We start from the raw sequence: 27,863 nt of genomic DNA on the forward strand, positions 1-27,863 counted from the left end.
GGGTGGGGTATGGGCCAAAAATACAGTAGAGCAGAAGGTACTACATGCATAGCCTGCTTTCACTGGCCAGATACAGCTGTGCAGTCCAAGCCTGTGGTCCCAAAGCTCTTTCCTTAGCCTGTGAGCAGGCAGGAAGCCTGTTGCCTTCGATGACTCTTTTGCCCAAGAAAGCACTTTGTGACTTGTCCTACAGCAAGGTGTTAAGTGATGCAGACTTGTCCCTCTCCAGGCCATCTGCCCAGTGTCTAATGGAGAAGAGAAGCTGCTCACTGTGCTGTCTAAGCTGTGTTTGGACATCCTGCCATTTGGGCAGACCTACTACCCTTCCCTGGCTTGCACATCAATACCAACTGTCTCAGGCAACCACCCAGTGCATCTGCCACAGCTTCACAAAGCAGCCACAGCTTTCATTGGCATGACCAGAGTCATCTGTTCTGCATGAATGGCACTGACCAGCATCTGACAAATCTCTGCACCACTGGGATCTGTTGTAAAGAGTGAGGGACTGAGTACTCCAACGCCATGACTACAGAGCAGAATTTAGTCACTGTAAGCAATAGCTCTGCCCTGATGTGGTTGCCTTTGAGCTAGAATGAGTCAGGCTCCTTCCCCATTTAAAACCACCTGGATCCACAATGTCTAGCAGAGTTGTGCTACCTGTCATATTGCCAATTTTTTGGATGCCCAAAAAGCTTCAGTTTCAGTGGTGAGTGCTCTCTCCATGGAGAAGTTTGCTTTGGCAGCCAGCACATAGTTAAGGTATCTGAGAGTCTGCCCCAGCAAGGGAAGGCTAGATGGAGTGGGTAGGTGGGGCAGATCTGACCCATGCAGGTGGCAGGTAGCTATGCTATGTGTTTCCTAACAGCAAACACAACCCCAGAGCTTGTCCTCTTTGGCTGACTGATAAGTGAATCATGTTTACTGAAGAGGCAGCTGAGGCAGAGAAGACCTGCATTGTCACTCGTTGTCAATAACCTGCCTCATTGCATGTGCTTTGTCCATGCTAGTGTACCATTAGCAAGGTGGAAAAGTGGCAGGAGAGTGCACTGGCAATGCAGTTGTCTCTGGATCTAGAAGATCTGGGAATGTAATGGTCTTAGAGGCTCAGAGGTGCACATTTCCACAGCACCAGAATGTCTGAGATTTAGAAAATCTTCCTATCCCAAAGCTGAACAAACTGCCTGCATTTTGAAATGAATGAAAACATGAAAAACATGGCTTGAGTCAGTCAAAATGTTTTTGACATTTTCTATTTCAGTTGTATTTACTATGTGTTTACAGATTTTTAAACTATAACAACTAAATATTTGAAATGACATATTTGAATAATTTTGAAACTTTATTCTCTCCCTCATTTCTGATATAAAGACAATCTTCTCAACTCCTTTCCCTTGCAAGCCCACATTATTCATGGGTCTAGGTGAATCCCTACTTCCTGCTTTAAACAAAAATAATCAGTTGGTATAATGTAAATCTGCTTGATTTAATTAGAGCTTTTGTGGATCTGCAAAGTCAGGCAGTTTATCTCTTGAATGCTAAATGGTGGCAAAGAGGTCACTACTGGACATAAAATTAACTCCAGAACTAGTTTCTCCTGGATTCAAGCTCATTTTTAAATGCTGGTAATTCTGTCTTTGGTTTGAATCAGAAAATTACAGTAATAAGCCTCATAAAGCACCTAGAAATTATTTGATAGTGAGACACCAGAGATGCACATCCACATGTTTTACAGTCCTAACTGCAAGCAAAGACATTAACTACTCATTCACTGGCAGTTGATTCCAAATCCCTATAAAGGGCTTTAAGAAAATGTATGTTCTTTAGTTTTACCTTCAGCTAAGTTTCCCCTTACACTAGGTCTTGTAGCTACTTGACTCATAACGTGAGGCACAAGGGTATGAGCTACCAACAGCTTATCACCACAGTAAATCTATTCACTCCTTGCAGCGTGTATTAGTTTTTAAATAGACTTTGCTCCAGCTCTGTGTCCCTGGCACACAGAACTGTTGGTGACAACCCACTGAAATCAGTGGAATTACACTCTTATATCTGCAGATCTGGTCCTACAGGCTCCTCTTGGTCTTCTACGGCCACCTATGCCATGCACAACTTCAGCCTGGTGTGTTACCTGCCACTGGGCAGGACAATGCCTCCTCTAATGCTGGCATATTAAAATGCCAAGATGTATACATACTCATATGTATTTTGATGATATGATACCTGTAATTGTTTGAACAGTTCAGCCTGAGGAGGGTTGAACTGAGGTGCAAAGGAAGCAACTCTGTCTGGCCAAGGTACAGCAGAGGAAATGTCTGCCATAACCAACGGTAACAAACCACACCAATTACTCAATTAAAGCTAAGCCCATCTTTAATCAAGACAGTCAATTTAAGAGATCCTTGGGATTTTTTGAGAACGAGGAACTCCTAATCAGTGCAAAGGGGATTGCTCCTATTTTTTCCGGGGTTGAAGTTGCCCCAAAATTTGCAGAGTGCTAATTTTAAAAATGAGAATCATTAGTTTTTAATAAAGAGCTTGCTACTTGGGAGGTGGGGGAGGGACTGAAAGCATTTCCCCATATGGTTGAGTTCATTAGTGCACTGATCAGGGAAAGCATGCAAGAAAAGTGCAGTCAAATGAGTACTCCTTATTTAACCTCCAAACCAGTAATTCAGAAAAAAAGCAATTCCTTCTAAATCTGAGTTCCAGGTGATTGCCTTTTATCTGAGCTCCATTAAATTATTCCCTTGCTAAATTCTCGTGAAATAGGCTGTTTGCTCCAGCAGCCGTTGACTCCCTGAGATCATTTTGAAACCAAATCATTCTGTTTTTATTAGTAATGATCCATCTTCCACCCTGGTGACGTGAGGGGCTTGAGGAAGGTGTTTGTGCCTAGGTGTCAACTTTCTGCACTGAATTGCTGTTTCTTCACTGGCATGGGGACAGACTGGGTGAGCTGGTTCCTGCTTGTCTCCCTGGCTGTGGGTAGCACTGGAGTACAACAGAAAGATGTGAGAGCATCTGGCAGCGATGCTGCTTTCAACCAAGACAAGAGGCAGTGTCCTTGGCCTCACACTGTACACACTTGCAGCTAGATCCCTCTCGCCCTCATTCACAATGCAGTGTCTCAGCAAGGTCTGCTCTCTTTAGTCTCATTTACGATACTTTCTTTTTTTCTTGGTTGCCCCATATGATTCATTCCAAGGTCGATTTCTGTGTGGCAATGACCAGACATAATTTTTCTACAATCTTCCGTTTATTCTAGACTTACACACTGTGAGTTTCCCACACAGCCCTTTTTAAAAATACAGATTTATTTGGTTTTACTAAGTGTGGTCAAAGTAGCTGTTCTGAAATACCATAGGGATGGAGCATTAGGGGCAGACAGATGTGATGAGCTGGGGCTGCTCCACATACCAAGTGCAGCTGGCTGAAAATAGCCTTGACCTTTTTATAAACTGAAGTATTGTCCAGCCCTGTTTTTACTGACCTGACATGGCAATGTGCTGAGGGGAGCGGGCAGGAGAACTGCCTCAGCATTTCCTAGGTGGTGCTTGCTTGGGGCATGTTTGCCTTGACAGATTTCTTCCTGTGCATGAATTCTAAGGCAGAATGAATATTTTATAAAGCTTTTTATATGCCTGTCTATGATTTTTATGGCAAATTGAGCTCCCCCCTTCTTAGTGGTCTCACAGTCATCAGTGCCTGAATTCCTGCCTCTATGTACCTCATCTTTTCTCTCTGCTGTCTCTGAGGAGGGCTTCATATCCATGACCCAGCATACGTACCTTTGAAGCTAGTTACTGGGATCTGAAGGGCACTTCACATGGCTCAAGCAGATTCATGTCTATGTGTGTAGAAGACCCCAGAAGTATTGGATTCCCTGCCAAGAGCAGCAACGGGAACCGCAAACTTCTTGTGGGGCTTTCAGACTCCTGCCTCTGCGCTAGGGAGCCTGGAAGTCCCCAGACCCCAAGGGGGTCCATGCATTCTGCAGTGTGTTACACCCACTGTGGAAATGAGCTGGGTTCCCTGAGCAGCCAGATGGTACTGAGATCTGGAGACCTAGATGTCCTCAATTCAGTGTAGTCCTGCCAACACCCAAAGAGGAGATTCTTCCTATCAAACCGTTTTGCTACAGGTCTAGCTCCACTGACAAGGCAGCTCCTCCTGCTTCTCACCAGAACAGATGAGAGGAGAATCAGAACCTTAATCTCAAGGGATCCAACTGCATCTTATCATGTCCTCTGAATTATTCTGTCACAAGCATCTTGAATGTCTGGTTTATCTCCTCTAAAATGATCAGTACAGTGCTCTCCGATCAGCCTTATTTAACAACTAACATGCCACAGGTTGTTCAGGAACCTGAGCATTTGGGCTGAAATAATTACATTCTCTGGAGCCTCATGCCTGAACTGAGAGGGAGCTGCTGGTGCTTTTGAGATGCTTGGGATGTAGGGATCGGGGCACAGGGTGCCTGAGTGGATGGCCAGCTGGCCACCTGTATCAGATTCTGTTCTTCTGCAGCATACCAACTCTCAGGAGCAGCAAATTTTAGTCTTACAGTGGATTATGAAGGCAAGGCTGAAGAAAAACACCTTTTTTCTCTCTTGAGCAATTAAAAACCCCAGGTTATTTTGCCTTAGGAATACAGCGCAACCTGCCTGGCTTGCTCCTACCTGACTGGAAGCTGTATTTAAATGGCAAAGTGATTCTTGCTTGTGTGGAAAGTGGGGGTACCTGAGAAGTGTTCAGCACTCACAGGAGGACTGGCTTTCTGGAGAAACTGAGTAGTCAGTACAGCAAGTTTCCCTCCTGCTTGCCATTGACCAAAGCCTAAATCTAATTTTAGGCATTAAGCTGAATATGAACTCTTGAAAGCACATGACATCAATTCTGATTGCTAATCACTTTTGGTAATTGGGCTTGATATAGCCAAATCCTTTGAGGTGCCTTCCATTCCCCAACAGGGAGTGTGAAAAGAGGAGGAAGCTCTAGGGCTGAGAGGGACCACATTTGGCTAAGCTAGCTCCAACACAATTCCTGTTTTAGCTGTCTATCTTCCCTGTAGGACCAGCTGTTTCTACAAAAGCCCTCCTCTGGAGCACATGCCAAGTCAGAAAGAGACCCCACCAATAATTCTGAGGCACTGAGTGGTACAGAAAATATGAAAGACTCCCTTGAAATACATGAACGATGAATTAAAGAGTTAATGAATCCTCAAGAAGCTTTACATTTGCATACAGAAATCAGAGAGGGGAGGTTTACCACTGCATTTGTCCAGCCAAACCCACAGATGAAGATTAACTGAAAACCTTCAGGGACAACAAACAGAACAATGTTACAGCGAGGCCAAAAGCTTGTTTCACCATTTGTTCTCTGTATGTCACTGTGGTGTACAAGTGCAGCTGTGGGTACAAGAAGAATTAACCTTGTATTCCTTATGTTCATCTCAGACACATCCTAAAGTTTAAACAGTTCATAGTGCTGTTTTTTTGTATTGGACCACTTCACTGTTCCTGCCATGGAAATCCCTCCATATGGGGACACTCCACTGACACATTTCTTTGAGACTTGTTGCAGATATTTCTGTAAGTAATGTGCTTTGATTGTGTTCCTGTTCTTTCCATGTTCCCCGGCTGGGAGTGTTTGAGCAGACAGATGTTGTGTGAGGAATGTTTGTGGGAGTGGACTGTTTTGAGGCAATCACCCAAAATATTAATGAAAGAGCTTCAGAATGAGAGTTGTACAAATCTGCACTGCAAACCTGTTTCTAAGAGGTGTGCTCATCCAGGTGAAAAACTCTGAGGTGTATGATGTAACCTATGTGTCCCATTGTGCCTGCTTACATTGCAGATGACTAATACTGTTGAAGTACCTGAAACTGTTTGCATAAACCACTTGACAAATAGTTCTGAAAAACAAAGCAACCTGAGAAAAAACCATCTCTATTCATGGTATGTGTGTAAGCAAAAGGCAGAAAATGAGCAAGCTGCTATTATTATTTGTGAATTAATCACCCATCTTCAGCTCTGACAAAATGACTTAGAGGAGGCTGGAGTCTCTTTTTGCTCTATTTTCAGCCAGTGCTGGAAGCAAAAGTGCCAGAAATCTCTCTACAAAGCCTGTTCTGATGAGATTTCCAGCCAGTTTCATGAATCAAGTTGGTTTGGATTAACTGTGAATAAGCCCTTGGGCAGAACTAGCAAATCACGGGTTCATTGATCACAGACACTTCTGTGCATGGGGTCTGACCCAACACTCAATAAAGGCAATGAGAAACCTGCTGGGACAGCTTATCCGATAGCTGTGGAGCCTCTTTGTGGTTCTCTCCAAAGGAGCTGGACTCAGCTATTCCCAGACACTGGGAACTGGATGGGGGTGAGTTTTGCTTATGGTCCATTCACCCAATTTATGGGGGGGTTGCATTTGGCCCAGGGACAAGTTCTCTCCCTGTACACTGCTCATTTAAAAAAAACAACAACCTGGTGTAGCAGATGAGACCTAGTAAGAATCGAACTTAACTTTTCCTCTTGCTGCTCTGATACCTTGTTTCCCCAGCAGTAATTAACAGGGACAGATGCCTACTTCTTCTGGGATTGTTTAACTGTGAGGAAATTTTCAGGGTTGTCCTTGGAGGCTGTCGCCGCAAGTAACATGGTTTTTAAGTTATGCCCCTCTATTGATCCCCTTTCTGAACAATTTCCAGTGGTGCTTGCTCTGATCCCAAAGGTGTCCTCAATCAACCCTGTAACGATATTCAAGGAGAACGCTATTTTAAAAGGCTGCCTCTCCTGCAGCGTGCCGTGTTTTAAATGTGACAGGCTACATGAGAGAACCTGAAACAGAGACATTTGAGGAAAGCCTGGGAACTTTTAATCCTTGAGCCTGAGCCTAGCCATACTTTCTTACGTTAGCTTGGGAGCCTCCGATTCAAACCCACCTTTCCCACCTGGTATCCAAGCCTGGAACAGGCCATGCTCCCTCTCTAATCCAGAGGAGGTCAGAAGTCTTAAAAAATAAAATTCTGTCATAAGCTTTTACTAAAAAATGCGTTCTCCAACATGTTAAGAATGACTGTTCTTGTGAGATATAATGATGGAAATCTTGTGAGGCTGTCCCCTACCTTGTTTTGAAACACCCTCCCCTGTGCCTGGGTTCCTCCTGGGTACCCAAATCCCAGCCTCAGTGTAAACCAAGCAGAAAGTTGCAGCTACTGCTCCAAAACTGGGATAAAACCTTTCATGCTCCTCTGTATCTTAAAGGTGTTTCAAAAATAGAAGATAAAATATTTAGAGAATCAAGCATAAGAAGAACTCAATCTGAGATGAGGAAGAGTGGGAGTTAATGAAGTTTGGGTCTTCACCAAGTAAATATGGGATAATTAATTTAATGAGGTACATCTGTGGACCCAGCTGAGCTGTACTTGGGTGGCAGCGCATCTCACTAGTCTGGGTAGTGTTACTGTGGGGGCTGGATTTGCTGAATGCTCTTCAAGGGTGAAATACTGTTCTTGTGGTATAGAGGTTAGTAGTTGTTTCTTAGGTTTGTGTGTAGCACAGCAGTGCTGTTGTAGCATGATTGTAGCATGCATAAAAGCTACTTGTTTTCTAGCTGCTTTTTGCTCTGTTACCCTCCTGGTTGTATTTGCTATGTTGTTCTTGAATGTAAATTCTGTGAGTTCTCAGTAGACAGGGAATTCTGAGGTCCTTAGTGGGGTTTTTTTGTTTATGAGCATAACCAGAGCATGATTGAAGGACCAGTTTGTATCATAAAGAGGGAGAGAATATAGGTTTCTGGGTTCCCCTTGCATCACAGCTTGACAATCTCTCCTTGCCTTATAGTCCTTCTGAGGAATGAAAGAGTTAATGTATTCTCTAGCAACTTTATGGTTCCTGCAGAATAACCACCATTTTAAAGATGCCTGCCTTGATATTACAGTGTAATGCTCTGCCTGACTCAACCCTAAAAATCTGGTGACTGCTAGATAAAAATCATTGAGAATGATCGTTTCATTTGAGGCATCAATAATTTCAGCAGAGCTGTTAGGACAGAAAATGAATTTTTTTTTGTGTTAAGTAGCTTGCTCTGCTTTCCCTGCAAGTTCCAGCTGAGGCTCCTGGGGTCAGGCTTTCTGGAGGTGGAAATCCAGTATTGAATGTCTGATGGGGCATCAGACACACCTGCTTGTGAACTGTGTGAAAAGGTAGTATGTGCATTGAGAAGTAAAAGCACCGACAGAATGATCCTTCAGGGGTTGTGGGCCCAGTTCTTGTGTCTGTGGCTGGTTTTCTGCACAACCTTTTCCTCCTTCTTATGTCTGCTCAGTTGCTGGACCAGTCTTGCAGTAGGTGGGAGGCAGTAGTAGAGGTCTGACCTCCCATATACTTCTTCAAGCAGCCTGGGCAGCCCCACAGCTGGCAGGACTTCTGATGGAGTGACTTGAGTCAACCAAGAGCCAAGGCAGCAGGACACTATGATCCCTATCTCCACATGGGCTGTCACTGCACTCCCAAGCAGCTGTAGCACCAAACTGGAGCCGGATGCCATGCAGGAGACAAGATTTATAGGGATCATCCTTGAGGTACTGGTTTTCCTTCAGAGCTTTTCTTTTAGAAGATGGATATTCCTTTGTCACGTCTTCCCAGCCTGGTGGCAAAGTTACTTGGGCTGGCAGCCCTCAATTTGGAGGCTGATACAGAAAGACAGGTTGGAGCGAGCCTGTTTGAAGGGGTCTGTGCTGATTAAGGTCAGATGCTATACCATAGGGGCCAACAGATAGCAGGCCATCTCTTTCTCTCTAATTTTCCTTTCCTGCCTGTTATTTAATAAAACTACTGAGAGGAAGACTGCATTAACTTTACTTTTATCTTTAATTCTGTGACTGTAGTAAAAGCTAGTATTTGAGAAGTCACTGAATGCAAGATAGAATTGGTTTTATAATAATAATAACTTGTTTTCCCTCTTTGAAAATAAATATGGTTCTTAGTAGAAAGATCTCCCAGTTGCTGGCAGTCAATCAGCCCGGACAATTTGGGCTCCGAGTACTTGATTAGAATAACTTTAAGGAAAATTGCCTTCCTGAATCAAGTAAGGATCCATTAACCTGATGAAACGGGGTTTGCTTATCTGAGAGGTTAAGACTCAAAACGCAGCCTGGGCTGCATTCAATGAGGTCTCTTTCAGAATGGCATAAAGACGGAAAGTAATAAAACCACCATCTGTCATGTCTAGTCAATCAGATCTAGTATAAGAGAGGAATTATTCCTCTGACTTTACCATTATAAGATCGTCTGTTTGTTAACAATAGGAAGTGTCAGGAATGCTGAAAACTACTTTTATTCCCTCAAAATATTTCTAGCTGTCTTTATCTTGGAGAGAATGAATGTTAATCTGAGTGTATACAGCAAAGAAATATTTCTACATGAGTACAATGCTAAGGCATTCCATGTTGAGTCTCTTTAGTGACTTATTGTTAGAGGTAAAACTGAATGGGAGATGGACAAAAAGTGCAGTTTACACTTTGCTTCTGAAAGTGATTATTTCTATAAACAAATCTTGCAAGTTGCTGAGCACTCAAAGGTTAAGTCAATTGAATATGTACCTCTCAAGTAGCCCTCTGCATCTTAAACGGCTGGCATGCTAGATCTTATGTAGCCTAGGCATAGCTGGAGATCATGCAAAAAGTGATTGCGTTTTTTTGGCATGGGTTTATTATATCTAACAAATGTTGGTATTGATGTATTTCTCTGTCAGTGAGTACCAGTGTGCTCTCTTCTGTTTAATAAGGGCTATACAGGACCACTTGGATACATCTAAAGGCTTGATGTCAAACAGCAAAGATGTGCTAGCTGTGGGCACAGGAGATGGAAGAGGTGGTGGGAAGCCTATACCAGCATATCCGCAGCACCCTGTTCATCAGGGTGGAAATGCCATCTCCCTTTGTCACACATCACAGATTAGTCTGCAGTAAATGTAGTAACTGACCTGAACGGGCACATCTTCATTATCTATAAATTCTTGCTGTGTCTGGTACATGCCTATGCTACCTCACAACCCATATGTACCACTCCCATCTTGCTATTGTAGCTGATGAGCTTTTCCCTGTTTGCCAGGCAGATGTCCTCTCCAGGAAAATAGGTTTAAGAGACTTATTTTCTCTTAAACAGGGAACTAGTGAAACCTCTGCTAGGTCTGGGCATTTTGCTTTGCTCAGATACAGGTGAGACTGGCTGCTGGTGAGTAATAAGTGTAAAGGAGGAGCAGATCAATAGCTGATATCTCACCACAGGAAGATACTGGAAATCTGCAGTGTGTTTGTGTCCTTATAGTGTATGAGGTACTGTTTAGAAATAGATTAGGAAAGCAGAAAGGCTGGAGGTGAGTGTAGTAGCCTGAAGAGTGAATGTGACTTAATTTGACTTCATTAAACCTCCTGCTGTTGTGTAGGGCTCATGCTCTGAGCCTGTGTCTGCAATCACTCAAAACACTTGGGGCTGGCTCTGTTCCTGGTGAAGCCAGCAAGGCTGTGGTGGCCTGCAGGTGCAGCAAGAGCAATGTACACTGTTGCCTGCTGCTTGGGCATGTGCCATGCTGCTGCTCTGCACGTTCAGCACTGCTTGGTAGCTTCTGGGTGGCCACAAGCTGGAAAGCACAAGAGGTAGTTTTTGTGTGCCCGTGGGAAAAACATTTCTGTGTTCAGGGTTGCTCGTTGCACAAGTGAAGCATGCAGAACGTTTGCAGGTATGACATGCAGGACTGCTGTGGTGTGATGAGCACATCCCCATGCAAGACCTCTGGAGGAAGGAGACAGGCTGAGGACAGAAGAGAATAATTGGAGAAAGTGCCTGATTGAGTATTCAGTCATAGCCAGGTGTGCTTCAGTTAAGCTGCTGAGACAGGAGAGGTTATTTTGGAGAGAAAGGCATGTTCGGCAGAAGGAAGTTATGTGCTGGGGGGTGGCACCTGGGAAGGGCTGGGCACCCCTGGTCCCACTGATGTCAGGTGGATCAGATGCCACTTAGCTCCTAGGAAAAGCAGATCTTTTGGGGGGAGTTAGCATAAGGAGAAGAGGCACAGATGAATTCTTCCTCCTACAGAGTATAGCCTTTCTCCCAGCCAAACTCAAAGGGGGTTTGCCACAAGTGCCAGTAAAGAGCAGACTGCCCTGGGCGTAGAATGGCCAGGACTAAATGAACTGTGCTATGAAGTGTCAGGGCCCCTGGAGACCCCAAAGCTGTATGTTTAAATTGACGTAAAAAAAAAAAAAAAAGGCAAAAAGATCTCTAATTTTGTGCCAGTCCCGCTGTGACCTGATGCAGGGAAAACCCACAAGACTCACCAGCTCCAGTGAGAAGCGCAGAGCTACTTGCACTCACTCTGTTAGCAAATTGATCCCCATGATTGCTGTGGGGGAAGGCTGAAAAGAATGGATGGCACTGCGAGCTTGTTATTAAAATGCATGGAACCAGAGTTAATGAATCTTGGATGAGCCCCTGATCTGCCTGGCCCTTGGTGTGGCAGTGGAGGGAGCTGGTTGAGGAGGATCTGATTAACATCTCAGTGGAAATGACAGTCACCAGAATGCAGAAGGTTGTATCATATCTGTCTGTGCTTGCATCTGGGAGGGGTCACTGTCAGAGAGCTGATCTCTCTCTGGATTAGATCTGCAGGTTTTTTAATCAGAACAGAGGTATTTGGGGATTTACATGTTCCCTGTCTCTGGCAGCTTGCCCTGATGAAATACTGATTACACAATTGCAATCTAACTTAAACGGTAGTCAAAAAATCAGATGTGTGCTAGGATATGGTGAGAATACCCTCCCTGTGATGGCAAAGATTTGAAATTGTGCAGTGCATTATGTGTCCTGACAGAGAAGCTTGCAAAGAATAAAACAATCTGGCTGTGTACTATGGGTGTATGAAAAAAACTGGAAATGTTGGAATTAATTGCTTCTCTGAGATTCTCCTATCCTGTAGCCGGATTACTGAATGAAACCATTTGCCCCAGATGTACAGGAGATTAGTGCTTCTTGACTCTCATTTTGTGGTCAGCGGAGTTAAGGTTAGGAAACTTGAAATACATGCTTGAGGTGTCTGACAAGTAACATGGTCAGAACTGAACCCCCAGGTCCTGCTGCCGCATCCTGTAGCTGTGTCCCTTCCTTCACTGCCCAGTAGACCCTCCTCGTGCTGGACATCCCTGTAAGCTGGCTGTGAGGAATAGAGTAGTTACAGGATTCCTGCTTTCTCATTACTAGCTGCCTTCTGCTGAAGGAAAGGCTATCTGTGAGTAAAAACAGCTTTTTACTCTGGAGCTGGGTGGGAGAGGGTGTGGAACGTGCCACTGGAAAGGAGCTACTGGCCAGCTGAGGGGTTGGTGCAAAAAGGGAAATCCCCAAGGCAGTATCCCGGAGGGATAACTGAGATGCAACGGTCTTTCTGCCTTTCTGCATTCCTCCAGAGCCAAGGCTGCTGCAGGCTGTGATACCTTCAGTAGCTGAGCTAGCTCTCGGAGCCTGTGGCAGGATAAGATCAGTATCTGTTTTTTCTTTGCATTGATAATACTACGGGCAGGGCAGCTTAATGGATAGACTACTGGGCTGGTGTGCAAGAGGTTTCAGCAGAGTCTGCCTTTGTCAGGATGTTTTTTCTTTCCTTTTCTCATCTCTGAAAATGGAGATACTGATATGCTCAGTGAAATGCCGTGAGACTTGCTTCTGAAAAGTGCTGTGTAAGATATTGTGCTGCTTCTGATATTGATACATTTACTTCCTTTAAAGAAAACAAGAATTTGAAAACCAGAGGATGTTAATTAAGTCTCACAAGTAGTTAATAAGGCATGACCTTCGAAGAAGGAATAGATGCCATAAGTAGCCCAAGCTAAGAAATAGCAAGATAAGCTCAAGGAGAACCAAATGGTTAATGAGACCAAACAGAAAATTACTGGAACTGTGTGTGAACTATCCTAATTTGCATACCTAAAAGGTTCACCCTTGAGCAAAGAAAGCTCTCTACCCACAGAACAGGGTGGTGAAAAGAAAGAATACTGCACCTTAAAATGGAGAGGAGGCCCATAAGAACCCATGAGAATTAAGTGTGACTAAACATAATGGCTAACAATTTTTTAAAGTGTATAAAGTGTTGTGTGTTAAGAGCTGCGCTATCTTTGTGGATTTACCACCTAGCACCCAACTCTGTGCAGACATGCAATAAACAAATATATTGGCTCTGTGTGTTGACCAGGTTTTGCACACTGGGTGAAGAACCCAGATTTGGCTTAACAATGTGACCAGGGAGAAAAAGTTCTTTGGACACCAAACGGTCCTCAAGTACTTTTCCAAAGTTCTGCCACACCTTATAACATTTCCTCCAGCTGCAGTGACCTCCTACCTTCTCACTCGATGAGGGGGACCCACCCTCAGCCCCAGGCAAGTGGACTGGGTGAATGTTCAGATTTTTCTGTTACCAGACTCTCTCTGTTATTCAGAGGTTTTGAACAGAGAGCCTGAGTTATACCTGAACCAGACAGCTCTGGCATTGGGTGTCTGAGGGACTAGCACATCTTGTTTGTTAGGGGCATAAAAAAGACATTCAGAATTGATTACTTATACCCTTGTGAGTCAAACAGCACTGACTAGTGTGTTGGAAACTGAGTTTATATTTCCTTGTACACCTATCTTAGCTCTCCTTTTCTTGATTTGTTTTCTCAGAGTACTCTGTTGCTGACTTTACATACCTATGTGAACCATAAAACTAGCTATTGTTTTAACTAGGGACTGTCTCTAAGAAGTGGGCAGCATTCCTAAAATCCTTTAAATCACTATAAAAGGGAAACAAAAGCCAAACAGGAGGGGAAGAACACAGAAACATCCCAAGGACTGGCATGTACCCTTGGGTCCAGATTACTTGGGGCACCTGGGTGTCCATTTTCTCTGTTTCCTGAGTTTACTGAAACCAGTGCTACCAGTCAGTTTTGAGTCAGTGCATAGTACCTTATCTCATAGCACCAAGTACCGCTTAGAACTGGAGGAGAAAATAGAGGGAAAGGAATTCAAGAGCTCATTTAGCCCACCTCCTTACTGACAGCGTGAACAGTTGAGTTATTCCTGACTCTTTTTTTTTTTTTTTTTTTTTTTTTTTTTTTAATGCAATATATAGCCTTTCTTGGTATCCACTTACTGTTTATCAGTGGTCTGTTCTGAAAGACCACAAGTCTTATTCTGGAGTCAACTTTCAATTTTTTGCAGTGGTTTTGTGGTACTCCCATCTTGAGAGCCTAGAAAGTAATTTAAATCTGTGGTTGTATTTTGTTTGTGCTGGGTTTTCTTCATTTCCTGCCTCAGCTGATCAGCTGTACCTTTCCCTGTATTTTGCTTGAACATTCCCTCCAATGAAGAGAAAGATCATAGTTTTCCCATGTTATGACAGCCTCTTAAAAAGTTGTTTGGAAATAAAAGCCCTTCCTGATGTGTTTTGTCCCCCTAATCTTCAAACAGAAGTCACAAACGTTACCAAGTAAAGCTTTATATTCTTCCCAACAACTATTCTCCCTCCAGCATTTCTTCTGTATTGCATTGTCTCACCTGTAGTGGTCATACTTCTTTTCTCTTGTTTTTCACAGTGCTTGCCCAGTCTCATACTGCTAGCTTTGCCGTGCTATGCTTTGCACTTATCTATGGTACAACTTCTTATAATACGACCAACACTCCCGGGATCCTGGCCATACATTCTAGATTTAAGTCCTCCTTACTGTCTACCTACACTTTGATATATCTTATGTGAGTAGCCTGCCCTTTTGTAGCCATAATTAAAGTTATGCTTCAGTCCTTCTTTCCCAAGCCACTTGCAGTTTGCCATCTTCTTTTTATGAGTTGTTTGTGCGGTTCTTCCTTTCACTTCAGGCTGTGCGTTCCTTGTTGCTCTGTCAAATAACTCAGCATCTTTATCAAATGACTCAACACCTGTAAGAATTTATTCCTCATTTAGTTTTGGAATTTGATCTGTGATTGGCTTAGGCTGCTTGCTGTTGCACATATACATAGCTATTGCTGCATGTTTCTCTTCACTGTAAAGTTTGGATGTCTCTCAGTGTTTCCCCAGTGTGTTTGTTCCAGTCGTCCTGCCCAGTTCCCCCGTTCAGCTGATAGCAAAGTTCATTAGGAACTGCATACCTGTTTGTAGCCTGAACTGCATACCTGCTTGTAGCCTTAACTGCATTTTGTATGTTGAGGTGATGAAAGATATGGGGCTATGAAGCAGGTGGGACTGGGATTTCAGTGCAATGAAAAGGGGAAGGATGCAGGTGGCTTCAGGGCCATGGCATGTGATGATGGAGACCCCATTTTGTTCTACTTACTGCTGAACACACAGAATTTCACTGTGAGCCATTTCTGTGTCTACAGAAAATATCTGGGGTTTTCCCCTGCAGAGGAGATGCCTTAAAGCCTCTCTGGAAGGAAGACGCAGCAGTTTAGGGGAGGTTATGGGGGAAAGCAGAAAGGAATAAACAGCAGAAGTGTGGTAGAAAAAAATGTTGATCCTCCTTCAGGCAGGTCGTGGCTTTAAGGTGAAAAAGGGTCTGGGAGAACAGCATGCCGATGTTATCTCTGCATTCCTGCATGACATGTGAAGAACCAGGAACCTAAGCCAGTCTGCCAAAAGGGGATGGAAACCTGTGCCTTCTCACAACCTTAACTGCTAAAAGGCGTGCATAGTTAAGGCCAGTTCTGTAGCTGGTGTACAGTGACAAAAGTTTGGATTTATGGCCAGCTGTAGATTGTCTAGTCGCAGGTCCAGTCCCTGTTCTCATCCAGAAGTAGGAATTCTATTGAAAGATAGCACAGCTGCAGCATGAAGTGATTGACCATGAACATCCATGACAGATGCCATGCAGCCTTAGAGTCCGCATTCAAGGAGAAAGGCAGATTCCCTGTGACATTTGGGAGCTGAGCAGAGATTACTGAAGATCAAAAATAAATGAAAGTTTAACTATTTTATTGGTGACCAAAGGACTGTTATTGTGAAGTGAAACATTAACAACAGGGTGGGAGTGAGCCAGGATTGCTCAGCGAGGTTCATCTTCAGGCACAACAGAGCTGGGGGCATCTACTGCGCTGGAAGCAGCAGGCATGGCAGAGGGGGACGGCATGCTGCAGGCTGCAGAGGAAGCCCAAGCTGGTGAGAGAATTTTTTAAAGATTTCCTCTTGCTAACCATAGAAGAAACTGAAGACAAAAAGGCACCAGGAGGGATCAGAAATTTCTCTGTTACAGGCTGTCTAGTGACCAGATGACAGGCTCTTAAATACAGATTAGGTACTTGTTATTGTTAATGGTATTAAGCTAAATACCTTTACAATTTTGAGTCTGTAAGACTCGTGAATAGAACAGAGATGCAGGTCTGAAGATTTTTGGTCTATTTTCCTGGTTGTTCAAGTGATTTGATACATCATCCTCTTAAATTTGAAGTTTGAGAGAAGTCTGCAGGTGATGTTAACCAGTCCTGATCTGTCTGAATCAGTTAAGCCATGCTTTTTCCTGTAATCAAAGAATTGGCGAAAACAAGCCAGAAGAAACCTGGAGAGGTTATCTTGTCCATCTAGGGCCAGGTCATTAAGCCCGAAGTGTTGCTGGCATACATTCATATAGCTTCTTATAACCTTGTCCTAGAGAGAAAGAGAAAAATACAGATATGGTAAAAGGGTTATAAAAGCATGGCCAGTGTATATGAATACAAAATAAGACTCATTATTAGGAGACCAGTGTAGCTGAGCTGAAAATCAAGAAGGGATTGTACCACAGGATGAATACAGATAAAAATGAAGAGATCAGTTGAGTATAAACAGATTAATGTGCACGGGACTGCAGCAGCAAACAGTGAGAATCTGAGATTGTAAATGCAAAGAGAAAATGCAGATTGTCTTCCTGTGGATTTAGGAACCAGAAAAAAATAAATTATGAACTGAAAGTCATAGAAAAATGTATTTGTGGGAACTTCTGGCTATGCAAGGCATCTGGTAGCTCTAATATTACATTTGAACATGAATTGTCCTGCAGATTGTCCACTTGCCTAAATGAAAACTCAGAAAAGAGGAAATGTTACAGAAAGCAGTCCTTGCTTTCATATTTACCAGTTGTTTAGCACATGATTTTCATGTAAATTCATCCATCTGCCTGATCTGGGACAGGACCTGATATTTAGCCGGTCCCTAATGCATTCTTGCATAACAGACATTAGGGATTGCCTGAACCCTGCAGCCCCAGCCATGCTGTCTCTGTTCCAGTGCTCACCTGTCCTTGCAGAAAGGGAATTTGGACAAAAGCAGCCCCAAATCTTCTTTACTAAAAATATTTTCTCATCCTATCCTTGACAAAAATGAAAAGTAGTTGGTCTCTGGCTGCTTTTCCTGTCAATGGGTAGAGGCAGCATCTGGTAGTAGGCTTTCCTGAGTTTCATCTTTTTCATTCCAGAGCTGCAAAGTGGTCCCATTTAGCAGTTTTGAATCCATCCCTGTACTCCCCCAGGCTTCTTCATCCTGGTTTCAGACACAAACATGAGCACTGTGCTGGCTGCGCTTATGTTGTCTTTGCTCATAGAAAAGCTGAAGATGTGTGTTTTGTGCCCTCCTAATCTGATGGAAAATCATTGATAGCTGCATTGAGAGGGATTTTCCAGTTGCCCATTATATGGGTATTTCATCTGGACCCTCTGCTCCTTGAGAGATATTAGAGACACTAGAATATACCACATCCACAGTTGCTCTAGCTGTTATGCCACTTACCCTGTCACCAAAGAATAAACCCGTTTGGTTTGAGAACAGTTTTTCCAATCCAAAACGGCTGTTTTGTAATCTTTATTCTCCTTTTGGTGCTTAGAAGGGATTATCCGATCAAGTATCTCTCTGGCTATGGAGTAACATGCCTGGGTTATCCTACCCTGCCTTTTTAAAGGCAGTGCTGATGCTTGTCCTGCTTCTGCCCTTCACAAGGGAAGTGGTTTAATACCACATTCAGCATTTGAAGGTGAACTTCATCAGGCTCTAATGATTTGAGTACATGTGAGGTATCCAAATATTCTTTAAGCAGTTTTTGTCTCATTTCACCAATATTCCTACAGGTTCATTTTAATGGTGTTATGCATCTTGTTGCAATTTAGGCAATTTAGGTTTTTGAGTGAAGACAAACAAAAAGGACACAACTTTTCTGGCTTCTTTGGATGAGCTTTTGTTTGCTCATTTTCTAGTTTAAATAGCAGGCTTTCATTTTCCTTTCTTTTTCTTCAATATTGTCAGCATTTCTAACACCTTTTCTTATTGCCTTTTCTGTCCCCCTGCTAGCTGTAATTCATTTTGTGTCTTAACTTTGCAGCCTCTGTTGCTCCATGCTTGATCTGTTTGTTTGTACTTGTCTTCTGAAATGCCACCTTATTTCCATTTGTGGTACAATTTCTTCCTGATTTTCAGCCCAGCCGCACAGGTCTCCTTCTATCGAGTCTTATTCTGAATTAATTTGTATCTGAGGTGGTTGCAAATTTATTCTTCTTACCTTGTTTCTTGCTGTTTGCCATGAGTTACCATTTATTACCAGACATTTGAATTATTTTTTTCCCTTTCTCTCTGAGAAGACCTTCTGGCAGCTAATGGCCTAAACAGCTCTGCAGTGTATTTGACAAGTAGTGTATGTTAATCCCACTGACTGATACGATTTTTCATGTTAGTATTTAAAAAAAATCATTTAGTTTATGTGATACACAGGACTGTATACACACAGAGGAAATATTAGCTGCAGGATGCTGAAAATATTAAGGCATCATGTTGTAGCAGCGTGGGAGCCCTGCACAAGGGATGGCAAAACCTTTTCGGTCTTTTTTTTGTATTACTCCTTTTTGCTGCTGTGTTTGCTCTGCTCACCTGTGCATGGCAGAACACAGCAGATTTCTACCAGGGGTCATGTAGAGATACTTGGGGCAGTAAGTGATACGGCCAGAGGGCTCAGAATTACTCCTGCTACCTCTAGTGCAGGGTCAGACTTGTAGGACACAAAAGTACCTGCTAACCCAGTGTGCAGGAGACGGGACCAATGGGCACAAGTCCTGTTCTTTGCACTGACCCCGGTGCTGGGTATGCTTTCGAGTCAAGTCTTGCCCCTGAAATGGGCTTAACAAACCCTAGCTCTCTGGAGGCTGTTCATGGCACCTGAGAAGTGACCCAGGGGAAAAAGCAAAGTCGTGCCAGTGTGCAAATCACCGGGAGGGCTGAAGATGAGCAGCTGGTCTGTGGCAGTACGGAGTGTGTGTGGGGGTAACAAAGTGTTGCTTTGCCACAGCTGTAGAAGAAAAAGGGAATAAGAAAGAGGTAGACCTTCCTGGCCTCATCTGCAGTTTGGGCTTCACATTTAGCAGGAGTGAAACAGGATGCCTGGGGGTTTTCAGAGGAAGTAATGCCAGAGCATGTGAGGGGATGTGGAGAGTAATTATGCTTCCTTAGGGCACTCTGTCACGTCTGAGTCCCTCATCTAAGTGTTCTCCAGGTCTTGTTAGCAATACTGAAGCCAGATTAGGGATCTGTGGTGTGAGCAAAAGCCTCTTTCCTGGTTTGTCAGCTGCAACCTGGTTCCTGTGGTACCCAAGCAGTAGCAGCAACTCAGTAATGGACCTAGCAATGAGTTTATGGAGACTCCTTGTACCAACTGTAGATTCTGGGTGTGGTCTGTACTTTTGCTGATATGGGAGAAATATTTGGCAAAATTCCTTGAACATTTGCCTTTTAAAGAAGCCAAATGAAAGGGGAAGAAAAAACCCCTGTGCTGCACTTAGAATGCTGCAGAGCCACAGCCACTGAGAATGGTTTATGGGAAGGTTGTGAATTTTGCTCTATAATTGCAGCTGGCACTGGAAGAATACTGATGAAGAGCTCCTCTATTCCTGAGAAGAGCATGGAAGGAGGGACAACAGGGTACCTGCAAGAACCTGAGCCCATGCAGCTGCAGGGGGCATCCAGGGGCTCCCAGCACAGCATAGGATGCGTTTGCCACAAGGAGCCCTAAGGTGGCCTTTTGGATAATAGGAAGTAGAGATGGGGTGCTGGCTGTGCCCTCTGGATTACTGTCCCATAGGTCACTCCAGGGAATTGGTGCAGGAACGAACCCTGGGTCGCTTCACTCCTGGGATAGAAAAGAAATGATTTAACAAAGTGCAGGCATCCGTGACATCCACTGTCTGAGGGTTTGGCATGATGAGCATTTTAGTAGTTATGACTTGGGATAAATGTGTGGCTTTTCAGTGGAATGAGATCCCTGCAGAATAAACCTGTCATTACTGTATTGGGAGGGAGATGCACACTCTGCTTCTAAATCCACAGGATGTAGGTGTATCTGGGACCTGGGGTTTTTATTCGGCTCACATCTGTTCAGCATAGAGGGCTGTGCTGGGCTGGTGCACGTATGATAGCTGGGGGCATGCCAAACAAAAGGGCGGTCTGTGCCATGAAGTGCTGACAGCCCCAACCTGTGAATGATTTAGGCTGTGTTCCCTGACTCTTCTTGAACTCTGGAGTTGTCTCCCCTGGTAGCATCTCCCTCCGTTTTCTGCCCCGGCTGCACAAATGTGCTCAATTAGGGTTAACTCAAACTGAATCAAACTTCATGCCTGAGGTTGGAAATCTTCCCAGTCAACTCACCACAGCCACATAGCATGGTGGGAGACAAGGCGAGAGGGGAGATGAATGCTTTTCAGAGAAATGAATCCAAGGAAACTTTGTTCACTTTTGTTTCTGCAGGAGATGATCCCCCCAAAGGAGATTTCGCTGTTCAGAAAAAATCCCCGGTGAGTGTTACAGCTGGTTTCCTTTTCTTTGCTTTCTGCTCAGCTTGCTCTAAACACTGCAAGATCTCTCTGTTCTTTCCTCTGTTGTGCTCTGGCTGGAGACAAACACCCTTTCTTGCAGAAGGTTGAAATAAGCATTAACAACTCAAGGCAAAAATCCCTCCACTAACCTGATTAAGTTAAGAAAGTGCAGCTTAAAGGGGGAAAAAATGAACTGTCTGAATGTTTGGGAAAATGGGTAAGGGTTTTGATTGCTGCATTTTTCCTGAACATCACTTTCCTTGTGCAAGAAGACTTACTTCTCTGAAGTGAAGGAGGATGTTGTCTGTGGGAGGGAGGGAGCTGACCTGTCCATTTGCTTAGTTTGATGAAACCCACCAGGGAATAAATGGTCCCCAGATGCTGCAAAGCAGAAGGAAGGATAGGGATTGAAGATGGGCCGCTGATGGGTGTTACAGACCCTAGCTGTAGTGCCAGAGCCTCAGGTTTACACCTTTGCCTCTGATTTAAAGCCAGATTCGGGTGAATTTTTTGTTGCCTTGCAGCTTTGATGTTCGTGCAGATTTTCAGGTTAATGCTGATTGAGCACTTGATGCCTAAACACTGCCCATTGTACTGACTTCAGGGGGAGCTGGGCATGTATTGTACCTGCTTTGACTTGCAGGACAGTTATTGTAATACTTCTTCTTAAGGCTCACAGTTATGTCATTAGTAAGCCAACTATTTAACTTGCCATTTTAAGTGCTGTGCAGACATTAACTATTGGATATCCAGAACTCCTGGGACATACTAATCTTTTTCCCATTCTGCTGCTAGACAGCAAGAAGGAGAGGTGAAAACAAATGTCCCCTGTAGCTGGCATTTTAAATGACCTTTCTTTTTTCCAAAGATGCAGACTATCAACTTCCACAGTATCTTTAAGAGCTCCATAATCCTGCAAACCCCAGGCTTACAGCAGTAGCTAAGCACAGCAGACTATCTGAGTGTTCACGAATCCAAGCTTAGCCTCTTTGCTTTTGCTGGGGCTCTCTGCTGAGCAAGGTCCTCCTCGGCGAAAGCGAGCAAACTGCATCTGGTGCTCTGCATGGATGAAAGCTTCCCACTTTTGGATGTCCAGGCAGGCCACAGGCAGGTCAGTGATACAGCAGGGAGAATACATGAGGGTTTCTGTGTATGCTAATGCCATCTCATGACATACAAGCCAGATGGAAGTACCCCTGCTTGTAAGTAGTTGCTCTGTGTTTGTAAGCACTTACTCTGTGTCCTGGCTCAGGCACTATGGGAGGTTTAGCTGGGAAGTCACTGCCTCCTGCTCTCCTTCCCCTGCTCATCTGTAGGAAGTGCCCATCCCAGAGCAGGAGTGGTTGAAATGAGACACTGCCAGGTTTCCTGTCACTGCAGATGCCAGCGTGGCATGTGATACCTTAAACTGCTGCAGCTAAATCCAGCAGGGCTTGTGCATCGGGTACGGCGGGGTGAGTTGAGGCAGCAGGGTTCCCGACACCTGGCCATCTGGGTTTGAACAGTCACCCCTGCATCTCCATCAAATGTTATTAAATCTCACGAGTACTGATGGTGAGATTCGTGAAAGAGAGGAATAAAACTATTCCTTTTATACAATTTTACTTCCAGTTCAGAACATGCCTCCAAGCACCCACAGGAAACATAATTTGCCTCTTACGGCTCTTCTTTATTATGAAAAACTTGTTGGGGAAAAGTATTCTGTATGTCAGGGGTCCTCAAACTTTTTAACCAGGGGGCCGGCGCGCGGATTAAGTGGCAGGAATTAATCTGCGACTGCTCGGTTTCCCCCCCCAACCCCTGGCGGGGGGGTTCTGTAAATACTGGTGGCTGGATTGAGGACCCTGGGGGGCCGTACTTTGAGGACCCCTGCTGTATGTGCATATGTCTGTGTGTTTGTGAATTTACTGCTTATGTATGCCACCATTTTTAGGCTAGTCTGAAACCACGAAGCCCCAGTGTGGTTTCCAGGGGAGCCCACTCTGTCTTACAAGCCATATGCTGAGCACGATGGTTTCAGACTAAATACAAAATTAAATGGATAATTACAGATTTACTCTAGTAAATGAAAGAGGCCAAGGGTTTCTTAATAAAAAGGCAGCCCATAAATAGCGAGAGAAAAAAAAATACAAAAGACAAAAATATTTGTGCTTACATATGCTGGGTTAGATAATGGAAAGCATTTTTTGGTGGGGTTTGGTGTTTTTTTGTTTCGTTGGTTTGGGGTTTTTTTTCTGTGGAAAACCAACTTCTTTTGTTGCTCTTGTACAATGTTGAGCAAGACAGCATCATTAAGCTAGACTCTTCTAAACTTGATGCCATTGCTTCAGAAATCCAAATAAGCTCAGGTCACTTGGTGGTAAAATAAACCTGACTAAACACATCTATTTTGGTATCTGTATTTGCATTTGGGACTTTGGGAAGAAATAGAAGGATTCATTGTTTCTGACACGAGGCACAGAAATGCCTGTGAAGAGTTCATCTCACTTCACTGGCCCATACCATGGCTGTTTAAGACCATAAATATAAATGCAGCTGTGTAATATTACTCTCCCCCTCCACCCCTCACCAGTGCATGGCCAGCCTCTCTTTCCCACTAACTGGCAGAGGCTGGACAGTGCTGTGAAAACCTGCTTTCCCTGTTGCAAGGCAGCTGGAAGCTGCTTAGCTTGGGCATCAGCGGGGTAGCAAGAAGGAAGGAGGCCCATGCAAGGTCATGCCAAGACTCATTTGTTTAAATGCCTTGTATTTCACATGGAAACAGCTGATTTTAGCTGAAGTAAAGTCAGATTCATTGAAAGAGTGGCTACATGCAGAGAGGTTTGACAGTCCCATTGCTGTTTTGTTTAGTTTTGATTAATCAAATTGAATTATCCATAGCTATGTCATTGTTCTTGCAATATGAAATGGATGCTATGCCTGAGAGTGTGCTGGACACAGGGCTGACGCTTTGCTTCAGTGAATGCGGTGGCACAGTTCAGTGCAAGTGAGGTGCAGAGACTGAGAGCAGTTGTCACACAGGAGGGAGCAGATTCATACAGAAGCAGACAGCAGCTCCCTGGGGTCTACCAGTTGCGAGGCAAGGTCTGGTTCTAGGGAGAAGTTTTGGGGCAGGGTAGTAGCTTTATGTGAAGCTTAGGAGAAAAGATATCTGAAGGTGTTTTTGCATCTCGGTGGGTTTTTGCATTGCAGCGGAGAAGCAGTACGACCCTTACTGGAGTTCCTAGAGCTATGAGCATGGTGGGATGCTGGCAGCTCACAGATCTCCATGGCTGTCCTTAGTGGGCCCATGTCAGCCAGGCTAATTCACTGGGAGCCTTAACCAAAGCAAAATAGCTGTGGAATCCCCTCCCTCCTTTGAGTCCTTTGAGCCTAGTTTTTGAACTAGACTCCTCTCCACTGCCCATGCACTGTGGGGATGTGTTGCTGGGGTGACGGTTTTCACAGAGTTCTCATTTGTGTCCTGCAGAAACTCTGTGGCTCCAACTACCCCCTAAGCATTGCCTTCATTGTGGTGAATGAGTTCTGTGAGCGCTTCTCCTACTATGGCATGAGAGGTATGTGACCTGTATCTGGGAAGCGACTTTCCCATCCTTGTGTTTCTATGTATGCTAGTCTAGGGGTTCTAGGGTTCTGTGCTGTATGTGGTTTCAGCTGTCTTTTAAAGTAAATTGGCATTTTGGGATGCAGGTATGAACAGTGTACCCTAACATTGATGCTACACCTGCTCTGAGCAGAAGCTGGGACTAGAGAGCTCCAAATTTACATTCCAGTCTAAATTTTTATATGATTCTCTGTATCAGACTTGGTTTTCCGCTGTGTGATGTTTTTCATAGTTGTGTGCAATCAGCATGTTTGGGAATTGAATCATACAGGCACCTAATTTGCAAATAGAAAATGTGCATAAACAGAACTACATGTTATGGTAAGATAAGCTAGAAAATATATTTTCTAGCTAAACATAAAAGTTTATGAGCAAAGAATGCCTGCTACTGGTATATCTCATTTTAGCTTTTCCTGTGTCAGAGATTGAGGAACAGGTCTGAAAGCACAGATCTTTCCACAACAGTGCTCATAGCTGCTAGACAAATCAGTGGTTTTCTTGCCACCTTGATCCTGCTTACCTGCAGAGATACAACTTAATTATCTGATGTGATTTGCTTGTTTCCTTTTAGCTGTCCTGACCCTGTATTTCTTAAGCTTCTTCCACTGGGATGAGAATCTCTCCACTGCTGTGTACCATGCCTTTTCCGCGCTATGTTATTTCACGCCTGTCATTGGAGCCATCATGGCAGACTCATGGCTGGGAAAATACAAGTAAGTGAAGATATCGGAATCAGACAGCATATCTATATCATGCAGCCTGAGCAAAGGCAGTGCTGTCTGTGCTCCCAGTTTTGAGCTAGTTCAGAGTGCAGCAGGCACACTTGTGAAGGTCAGCTCCTCTCTGTTAACGGATGAACAGCTGATCTGTTTGCTCATGCCGTTCTGTGCTCCTTTTTCACCTGAGTGCCAATAGGTAACAAAGTTGGAACAAATTAAATGTCATTAGCACACTTTTCCTCCACTGTCCATCCCTACCCACCTTGAGGAAGCTGAGGTGTAGGACGGTTAACCCTCAGCTTGCCAAGATCTGCTTCTGAGAAGGATTCAAAGATGGTGAGGAAGCGGTGTCATCCTCTAGATCTTGCCATTTCAGATGAAATGTCGCTAACTATGCTATACTGACTTATGCTTTCACAGCATAGGGAATGTGTAAGCATGCCCATTTTTATTCCAGAGAAACCTGGGCTCACTCAAATAATCTCCTTCAGCACATAACCAGGTAAACTCTCCCTGAGTAAGTTAAGCAGTTTTCCTTTCTACTGATAAGTTGTGGGCCATCATCTTCCCCAGAGTGGTGGTGAGCAGTTAGATATAGGACTTTATTTGCTCGGCACTGTTTGTTCATTGTCTGAGGAGTCTTGGCTGTCAGAGTGGTGAAGTGCAGCTGAACTCTTCTCTCTGGGTCTAAGCATGCCTGGCAGAAGAGGCTTAACAGGAAAAAACCAGCTGCCATATGCCTTTCCAGCAGAAGGTTCTTAAGGAGATATCAATGCTCTTTTTCCTTTGTGCTCAATTTTAGTCATTCTCTTGTCATTTGAATGAAAAAAATAACAGTGTGGATTTATTAAGTTCATTATTTAAGATCACCTAGCAATGGTCATTGGTGTTTGAGGATATCGATCCTGCAGCATGATGTTGTGAGAAGGTAAATTCTTATGCAGACTTTTTTGCATTAGGCAAGAGACTTTTCCTGGAGTAATCCCTATGACTTAATGGGAGGTGGCTTTTGCTGTAGTAGCTGGACCTTGGCTAATACCAAGGACAGGATGACAGATTCGAGGGGCTTTTAGGAATGATCTGATGTGGCTCTAAATTAGCTGTTGCAACCAGGGTTTGGATGTGTTGAGGACCACTTCCATGCTCAAAGCTTATAAGGGTTCTTCTAGTGCCTCTGTCCTAACAAGTCCTTCCATTTCCTCTGTGTGTGTTGTCTGCATATAAATAGGTAGACATCTCTTAATCCTGAAAGTGATGAAGGAATAGAATACACTCAAGAGCCTGATCCTCCTAGTCAGATTTCTTCTCCCTCACCAAGACATGGGAGGAAGATAGGTGAGCTCAATCCTTCAGAGGCGCTTGGGATCTAAAACAGACTTGCAATGGGGAAACCACGCTCCTAATGCAGATGTGTTAGGTGGGTTGAACATGGGCAACAGTCCCTATAGATGACTTCCAGTCAAGGGATTAACTTAGATGTATGCTACAAAATACCAGTTATTAGTAATCTGGAGGTTGAGTTCTATTTGCAGCTTTCCATGCCTGACAAGACTGGAACACTTCTAGTTTATTTTGCTCAGCAACCTCTGCAAAGAAAGCAGGGGCTAACATTCCTTAATTTGAACTGATTCACATATTTGTTTCTTCTAGTGCACTCAGTGTCGACAAAAGTTATAGCTGCCTGCTATACCAGTAGTATGAACAAACCAATTCCTTGTGTGTCTGCCAAGTAGACCTGACGTATCAGGAAGTAAAAGCAATTTCTACTTTTTGACTGTACATCACCCAGCACCTTCAGTCATTGCTGTTTGCTTTCCTCACAGGACGATCATCTACCTCTCCATTGTGTATGTCGTTGGCCATCTGATAAAGTCAGTGGGTGCAATTCCATCCCTAGGCAACCAGACGGTTCATGTGTAAGTAGCTGTTGAAGCTCCAGCGCTGTAGTAGGTTGTGATGGTAGCTGGTTTACCCAGGACTGTACTTTTTTACCTCCATCAGGCCAGCAGTTTGGGGCTGTGCATAGGTTGCTTTTACCAGGGAAGAGTTTGAGATGTCTGAGTAAGAGCAGAAGGGCAGATCTAGAGAGTGAACGCACTCTAGTTGCATTTCTAGAGTTGGAAACCACCACAGAGACTTTAAACTCTTTGATGTAGGCACCTCTCTACTGTACTGTGCTATTGGAGTTTGTTCTCCTCCATCCAGCTGCCTGCACCAGGCTCATTCCTCCCTCATTTCCTCATCAGCATTGCTGCCCAGCTCAGCAAGGTTCCCCTGTGTGCATGGCAACACAAAACCAAAGATATATTTTCTGATGCAAGAGAGGAAGGGTCTGTCTCTCTGTAAAGTACAACCCTTTTTGCCCTCTAGATTTGGAACAGATAGGCTTCTCGGAGTAGTTCCTCAGCTGGCGTCTCTGAAATCACCAAGCTGTTTTGCCTATATGGTCGCAGATCTAAAAATATGCACATGCAGGCAGGAGCACATCTAATTTTTGGAACAGTTTCCTTTTGTTGCAGACCTGGCGAGTCCTGACACTCCTGTTCCCTACAGACATAATCTGTTGGGCCAACAATGGTATTTTGAGCTGCACAGGGAAGTAGAAAGCACCCAAGAATGAGTCTAATTCAGTTTGTCTGTGCTTACCCAGGCTGGAAGGCTACAGGAAAAGACTTCTTTTGTTTTGTTTTTCTTTTT

At 44.0% G+C, this 27,863-nt stretch overlaps 1 protein-coding gene across 6 annotated transcripts in view; it reads left to right on the forward strand.

Annotated features, from left to right (window-relative positions):
• The first annotated feature begins 7,471 nt into the window (after positions 1 to 7,471).
• The window catches only part of SLC15A2 (solute carrier family 15 member 2), a 77,313-nt gene continuing 56,921 nt past the window's right edge, over positions 7,472 to 27,863 (forward strand). Inside the window, exons 1-6 of one of the 6 annotated variants that reach the window (XM_027796489.2) lie at positions 12,055 to 12,288; positions 20,776 to 20,822; positions 21,712 to 21,954; positions 24,313 to 24,400; positions 25,019 to 25,160; positions 26,990 to 27,082. In XM_027796489.2, the coding sequence (XP_027652290.1) occupies positions 21,907 to 21,954; positions 24,313 to 24,400; positions 25,019 to 25,160; positions 26,990 to 27,082 (371 nt within the window). In that variant the 5' untranslated portion in view covers positions 12,055 to 12,288; positions 20,776 to 20,822; positions 21,712 to 21,906. Of the gene's footprint in view, positions 7,527 to 12,054; positions 12,289 to 16,055; positions 16,180 to 20,470; positions 20,823 to 21,711; positions 21,955 to 24,312; positions 24,401 to 25,018; positions 25,161 to 26,989; positions 27,083 to 27,863 lie in introns of those variants that run through there. The other 5 variants (XM_027796488.2, XM_027796491.2, XM_027796487.2 and 2 more) reach the window with 5 other exon arrangements.

Source organism: Falco peregrinus, chromosome 8, assembly GCF_023634155.1.
Source record: "Falco peregrinus isolate bFalPer1 chromosome 8, bFalPer1.pri, whole genome shotgun sequence".
Taxonomy (NCBI): Eukaryota; Metazoa; Chordata; class Aves; order Falconiformes; family Falconidae; genus Falco; species Falco peregrinus.